Source organism: Papio anubis, chromosome 7 (genome assembly GCF_008728515.1).
Source record: "Papio anubis isolate 15944 chromosome 7, Panubis1.0, whole genome shotgun sequence".
Lineage (NCBI taxonomy): Eukaryota > Metazoa > Chordata > Mammalia > Primates > Cercopithecidae > Papio > Papio anubis.
Genome location: NC_044982.1, coordinates 88,023,434 through 88,030,988, shown reverse-complemented (window position 1 = coordinate 88,030,988; position 7,555 = coordinate 88,023,434). Strand labels below are relative to the sequence as shown.

Below are 7,555 nucleotides of genomic sequence, written 5' to 3'. Positions count from 1 at the left end.
TGGCCTGACCAAGTATCTTCCAGGTCTGGGTGGCCCAGGGACTTGTACAGTCACTCAATCTCTCTGAGTATTGGTGCCTTCCTCAGTAGATGTGAGGACACAACTAACACCTATGGGCACCAGAGGATGGCAGCTCCACGGGGCTTTTGTACCAAAGAGATTCTCTTCCCTAGTAGGACCTCATCATCCAACCATCCAATTTAGGCAATTAAAGCTGTGAATGAATCAATGAGCTAGCTCCATTTATTCCATCCCAGAGCTCGTTTTGTTTTTTAATATACTATAAGCCTGAGCACAGCACATCAAGGTTATTTGATTAAGGTCAAAAATAACAGAGATGGTGATAAGATTTTTATATCTGTGCTGCTCTGCTTATACAAAAATGAGATCATTATTCCACGTGAGTTTAAAAGTTTGCTTTTCTTGTCATAGCAATGGCCAACAGCCAGCTATGCTGGTTAGGATTAAGTCGGCCACATATAACAGAAAACCCAAATGGCGAGCTTTAATAATACAGGGATTTTCGTTTTGCTCACATGAAAAAAAATCCAAGAAAAAATATCCAGGGATGAAAGGCTCGTTCCAGGGCCATCAGGGACCCAGGTTCTTCTTAAGTATTTCTTCCAACTTCCTTACCATGGAATTTGCATTTCAGAATTGCATTATGGTTACATGATGGCTGCTGGAGACCCAGCTCTCATGTCCATGTTCCAGGCAGCAGAAAGGAATAAGAGCTTTTCAGCTAACTCAGTCCCATGTAAAGAGCTTCTTTGGTCCTGAACTCCTGGCCTCAAATGATCCTCCCACTTCCACCTCCCAAAGCGCTGGGGTTACAGACATGAGCCACCATGCCTAAGAGCTTCTTTGGAAGCCCAAACCAAAAACTTCAGCTTATACTTCTTTAACCACCCATCTGCAAGAGAGGCTGGGAAATAGGTTTTATCAAAGCCAATTGCCACCCTCGATAACATGGGATTCCACTGGCAAGAAAGGAGAGAACTATCGGGTACTCAACTAGCTCTTTCTACCTTACCCTCCATGCTCTCTCCTGGCTGGGCCACAACTCTCATCCACTGGAAGACAGACCAAGGGGAAAGCTCTGGCAGCTGTGAACTGGCGGGGTGTGTGTGTGTGTGTGTGTGTGCGCGCGCGCGCACGTGTGCGTGCATGTGTATGTGTGTATATGTATATGGTGTGCATGTGTGTGTATGGCTGCACTGAGGCTGACCTGCAAATACCATGAGGCTGACCTGCAAATACCATGATGTGTCCTCTTTGCTTTTATGTAATGAGTTCTCCGTTTGCTTCTGCCTGGTCTAAGACTGATTTGCCTCAGCCTAATATTGTGTGGGGAAGGCTTTCCCCAGGACCAGAAAGGACTGGCAGAGCTGGAGAGAAAGCAGCTGGAGGAGCTGTGTGGTGGGCTGGCAGCTCCTTTCTCTTCACCGTGTTTGGGTGTTATCAGCTCCTCTTTCTCCAACCTGGGGTGCTCCTGCCTCCATATAATCAATCACTGATGGAAACTCGCAGGGAAAAAGATTTGTTTGTGTGTCCCTTGAGGACAGAACAATATTGTAGTATTTGATGGGTCTTAATTTACAGTAAGCTTGAAAGGTAAGTAGTTGCCTATTCTAGTCAGCTTAAGGCAACACCGAATGACTCACATGAAACATGGAATTGACTTCACTGATACCAGCAGGGAGGTGCTCACAGTGAAGTCAACCTTCCCTCACCACAGGGGCACACACCACCCTCATTTTATAGCCAAAAAACCTGAAGTTAGGTCACCTCCCTGAGTCACCCAAGAGCTGGCCTGAGAGCTACACAGTGGGGTGACTGGGCTTCCCTACATCAAAAAACTACCCTCAGCCCAGGGGCCTGGCTCTCTAGGAAGGGGTTCAGAATGCACACCCAAGTCCCAGGCCCCTGCCTCAACTCCACGACACTGAGGGAGGTGAGCAGACTGGGTGGGAGAGGCAGCTTTGCAGCTGACCAGAGGCTGTGGGGACACAAGGGATGCTCAGCAGACCTGGGCATCTCTCCACAAGGCTCAGGTACCAGATCTGAAATATCATGAAACACAGCAGGGGGTCCATCAATATCATCATCATTATTCATTACATTTGCTTCAGACCCCAACATCACCCACAGATGATTATGGGTTTAAAAATGAAATGAGGTTGAACTTAGGGGGTGACCACCTGACTTCTGTTTTATCTTAGTCTTTTATTCATGCTTCTTTTTACTAAGTGTTCATCCGCAAACAAGCCTGCAACGTGACATGTCCGGGACTCAGCTCATTTGATGCACCAATAAGACAAGCAGCAGACAACAGCAGCACCACGGAGCTGAAAACAAAATGAATAAATACTTTTTCACAATGAAATTAGCAGAGGGACTGTTGACTTGGGGAGCTCCCGCAAGCCAGAGACAAGTGGGGGGAACTTGCTGACTTCCAAGAAGAAAAGCCAGCAAAGAGGAACCAGTCTCCAGGAAGAATACGAAAATGAAGAGCTGGTATGTGATAGCCCTTTAAAGTTTATAAAGCACTTCCTGAGAGCCTTATCTTGCTTGAGCCTCCCCAAACACTGTAAAGTGGGAAGGAGATTATGGAAAAGAAAACTGAAGTTCAGAGAGATCAATATCCAACCCAAGGGTGCATAGCTGCAACTCAGGTCAGGGATGTGATCAGAAGGGGCTGGGCCTCTGCCACCTCCGATGCTCAGGCAACTCACCACCGAACCGAACACCCAGCAACACACTGTGAGCAAAAATAAATCTTCCTCCTTTCCAGCCCCTATGGCCCCTGCCTCTGAGGCCACAGCTAGGAGGTACGATTCCTAGGAAAGGCACAAGGAAGAGGGATACTCCCACCATTTTTGACCTTCAAAGCACTTGGTGTCTTCACTATGTCCTATGCAGCCCCAATGACGTGGGACCGCCCTGGGTCATAGGTGCTCACCTGCCTGAAAGAATAGGACAGAGGAATGTCAGAAAAGCCCCTCCTCCCTGCCGTGCACCACTCACTCTCACACAGTCTGGCTTTAGTTTCTCCCCCGATGGTGATGTCTGGGACAAGTATCTGCACGCTTCTGTTTACTCACCTGTAAAATGGGGAGAAGCACATTTGCCTCCACCCCTCCCGCCGATGGGAGCAGAGGTAGAGCCTGCTTGTCTGGACAAGCCCAGAGCTAAGCCCATCCTCCTGATCTGCTCTCTGTGACAAAGTCTATGGCTAAGTGCTCCACTCTGATCTCAGGCTCCCAGGATCACGTGGGTATCAAACGGAGGAGCTGCAGGTGAGCCAGTCGGCATCATTGCAACTGGCTCCTGAGATCACGCCTCGGGTCACAAGGACGTCTGAGTGTGAGGTGAGGTGGCTTTCATTCCTGACTTCATAGCCAACAAAGTGGTGGCTGTCTGTCTTTGACCAAACAGGCTCGACTATCTTCCCTAAAGGAGCAGAGTTCTACGCTCAATGCCATTTGCCTCCCCCATTAATCCAAAATTATTTAATTAACACAATTTCCTCTATAAATTTTATTTCAGATTTCTTAAAAAAAATCCTGGCAGCGACATAATTTCAACCATCCAGGATCCCAGATAAAGTCTCAGAATGGGAGTTCAGTTTGTAAAGCATCCCTAGTTGCAGCTTCCTGGGGCCTGGTGCACCCACTGGCCTTGGGCTCCTGGCCTCTATCTATGCAGGAAGGGTTTGTCGATACACCCTGACGGTCCTCTTGGGTTCAGGCACCCAAATGCTAGGGCTCAGCACCCAGCCAGAGGCCCTGGCATGGCACATCTACCCAGATGCTTTCAGGAGACCTAAGTGGGAGCCGTGGGGCCAGTCAAGATGGCAGGGAGGCCAGGATTTGGCAGAAGCGGCTGAGGAAAGAGCTGGCATTGCTCAGACTCACCAGTGTTAGCCAGCCGATATTGGTCAAGGCTGCCCCGTTCGAGGGTCCATTATCCCCTTTTCCCGGCCTCAGCTGTGCACTCCAGGCCATAGCAGCACAAGAACTTTCCACCACCACAGGGTAAGGGACAGATGCGGGGTTTCCAAAAGCTTCAAAACTTACCCCTCTATCCAGAAGGACACCAGGGGACAGAGATGGACACGGAGGCCTCAAAACAGGAGGAGCCTCAGGAAAATAAGAAGACCCCTCTCCATTGTTGATTACTTGGGGTTACTCATACAAAGAGATGGACTGAAGGGCCTGAGCCTATCTGAGGATTAAAGCACAGCTTTTGTCAGGAATTCGTGCCTCCCGTCTTTGTTCCAGCAACCTGAGGAATGGCATGCATCAGAAGCCGCTTCCGTGTCTCAGATGGGGGCTGTATCAAGTCCTGGGGGTCGATGGAGCATTTCCCAAATGGCAAAAGGAGAGGAGCTAGACTTACCTCCCACTCCTGGGAAGTTATGCCCGACAAGAGTTTCAACTCTTAAAACGATTAGCAGCAAAGATCTCATGTGCTTTCTTTTTAATTATCATTTTTTAATCGAGGTATAATTTATGCATTTAAAAAACCAAATTAATTGCACTCCAGGGCTCTGGGATGGAGGGCGGTGTGCGCCTGTGAAGGTCAGAGTCCCAGCGGCGCCAGGGCTCCACAGCGTAGAGCTGCAATGGTCCAGCGTTTTGCTTTCGCCTTCTGCCCCACTGCGTGTGAAGCCCCAGGGCCGCAGGGAAATTCCAGGCCAGCTGGGCCGGGGTGCGCCAGCCGGCGGTCCCCGCTAGGGCAGGGTGGGGCGCAGCGGGTGTCTGTCCTGCGAGCGGGGATCGGGCCGCTGGACCCAAGACCAGGGCACGTGCACAGCGACGCGGGGCAGCCCCGCCAGGAGCCCCGACTCCGGCGCGGCGCAGGGCCCAGCGGAGAGCGGGCATTCTGGAGAGCTGCAAGCCGGCCGAAGTTGGGCGAGCGCTCTGTGCGGCGACTGGGAGGGGGCTGCAGGTGCCGCGGGAAGAGCTCGCCCGGCTTCGGGGAGGCAGCTGGGCGCTGTGGCCTCTGCGGCTCAGCTCCCTGCCGGGTCGGGTGTCCCAGCCCTGCGACTTCCGGGGCCCGGCGGCGCTTCGAGGAGCTAGTCCAAAGCCAACCTCCAGGGCGAGAGAGCGCACGGCGCGGTAGCCGGGACGGTCCGCAGCACGCGGGCAGAGCTGCCGGCACTCGGGCTCCTGCAGGGGCGGCGGGCGGGGTGGGGTGAAGCGAGCGGGCCCCCCTCCCCTTCCCTCTCCTCCCTCCCGCAGCCCGCCCGCCCTTCCTCCGGTCCTGCAGCCAATTAGACGGCCCCCTCGGGAGGGAGGCGTGGGGCGCTGCATAAAGCGGCGGGGAGCTGTCACCCCGGGAGCAGGCTGCGCAGTGCCCAGGCCGAGCCGGTGCGCCGCAGACTAGGGCGCCTCGGGCCAGGGAGCGCGGAGGAGCCATGGCCACCACTAACGGGGCCGTGGAAAACGGGCAGCCGGACAGGAAGCCGCCTGCCCTGCCGCGCCCTATCCGCAACCTGGAGGTCAAGTTCACCAAGGTGAGGTGGGCTCCCCTCCCACCCGACGGCCGCCAGCCTCTGCGCTGGGCAGCCAGCTTCGGGGCGACGTGGGCGAGGGACCAGTAGGCTGAGGGTCCCCCGGGCGCTCCCGAGACCCGAGCCCCTGCCGGGGCTCGGCCCTCTCGAAACCGCACCCTTCGCGGGGCATCTTGGGCGGGATCGCCGGCGGCGGGGCTCGGCGCTGTGAGCCTCGAAGGCGGGAAACCGAGGCCGTCTAGCGCCCGCGCGGTGCCAGGCTGCACGCATCCCTGCGAGGCCCCGACGTGTGCTTTCACTGCTTTGATCACGAGTGGAGGTGCGCGGTGGTCTCCCTCCCCAAAATCCCCTGGGATGATTTCCCGGGTGGACGCGTCTGGCTTTGAGAGGGTCAGAGGTGCCCGAGAACGCCAAGAGAGAGTCCGGGAGCCAGATCGCGGAGCTGCAGTTAGAAGACTGGGGAAACAGGTCCTCTGAGCAAAGCGCATCGGGCACCTTCCGTGCTTAGTTTATACCCAGCTCACCAGCAGAATAGGGGGAGTAGGAAGGTGCTCACTTACTGATGAAACCTCCCCGGAGCCCAGAGGTCCCGGTGTTTACAGGCAAGGAGCGCGATTCGGAAGGTCGCAGATCTGGGCCTTTGGGAAGCCGTGGGTAGTAAGGCCCAGCGGCCAGGCTCCGTAGCGCCGCAGGAGCGCACGGTTCTCTGCCTCCTTGCGCTGTGGGCTGGGAGGCTAGAGCGTTGGCAGAACGGTGAGATTACCTGCCTGGGGCAGAAAGGAATAAAAGAAGATTGTAAGGCCTCCGAGGCCTCTGAGCTGGGGCTGAGGAGGGCCAAGAGACCCGGGTGCGGAAGCGCGACCCAATGGAGGACACCCCCAGGCTGTCTGGGGTGCGCTTCTGTCCATGGGCCGGTGCTGGGGCACTTTAGAGGCACAGGCCAGGCCGAGAGCCATTGCCTTCACTTTCCCCACCTTTGGCTTCTCTTGATTTTTGCTTTTATCCATAGCCCCCAACTCCAACTGACACCGCACTTAGAGAATTTCCTCATCCGTTTTACTTTAAGAAGTAGCAATTATCTTTCTCAAAGAGTTTCAATCAAGCGGAGAAAGTTACAGGGCACTACGTGTGGCCTTCGGATTTAGGTCTCTTGGCACTTAATTCCCAATGTCGGCTGAGCCTCTGATCACATGACATTTAAATTAAGTGTTTTCAGAAGGCTCTGTAATCAACAAAGACACATCGCTGTAAACTAAACGCTGAAAATTATTCTTAATGTAGTTTTCTTTGTAATATCAGCTTCAGAGTGAAAATTCCAACACGAATTCTGGGAAGAGTGAAAATGATACCTTAATTTTGTAAGACCCTAGCCCTAGGTGCTTGGCTGCTGCTGCGGGTGGTGAAGTGGGGAGGTTGTTTGTTTTCTTTTGGTTGTACAGGATTTCAAAATACTATATATAGAAACAAGAAAGTAAATGTATTATGGTCCTTTTACTTTTTATGTTTTTGAGTCCTATCAGCAATCTGACCACATACAAAAAGTTTACCTCTTTCTCTATGATTTTTAGGACACTTTTAAAGTGTAAATGTAGCCCTTATGGCGATCTTAGACAATTCACAGAGCAGTAATTGCCTGTTGTCTTGGTGGGTGCGCAACCTTTGCCAGTTAAAGGGAACCAGTGAAGGAGTGAGGTTGAGGGATGGTGGTCGATGGGTCTGGAGTGCTGGGATCTTGAGGGGTCTCCCAGGCGATGAAGGCCCCAACTGCCTCACACTGGCTGCTCCCTCCCCACCCGTTGGGGGACAGTGCTGCTGCCTGCTCTGTCCTGGCTCCTGGCCCATCTCTGCAGAGACCTCCCCATAGCAGTTGTGGACCCGGGCAGCTTGCATGGCTGAGGGTGGCCAGCCAGTGCCCTGGCACAGGCCTCAGGGAGTCTGGACAGGAGAGGCCGCCGAGAGTGAGGCCACCAACAGTGCCTGCCGAGGGAAGGAGCGGGATAAACTGAAGTTCAGGACTGAGGCCCAGGGTGGGTGAGT

The 7,555-nt window shown here is 53.7% G+C and overlaps 1 protein-coding gene across 1 annotated transcript in view; it reads left to right on the top strand.

Moving 5' to 3' along the window:
* Nucleotides 1-5,322: 5,322 nt before the first annotated feature.
* The window catches only part of ALDH1A3 (aldehyde dehydrogenase 1 family member A3), a 37,484-nt gene continuing 35,251 nt past the window's right edge, over nucleotides 5,323-7,555 (top strand). Inside the window, exon 1 of the mRNA XM_031668294.1 lies at nucleotides 5,323-5,521. Coding sequence (XP_031524154.1) covers nucleotides 5,423-5,521 — 99 coding nt within the window. The 5' untranslated portion in view covers nucleotides 5,323-5,422. The remainder of the gene's footprint in view (nucleotides 5,522-7,555) is intronic.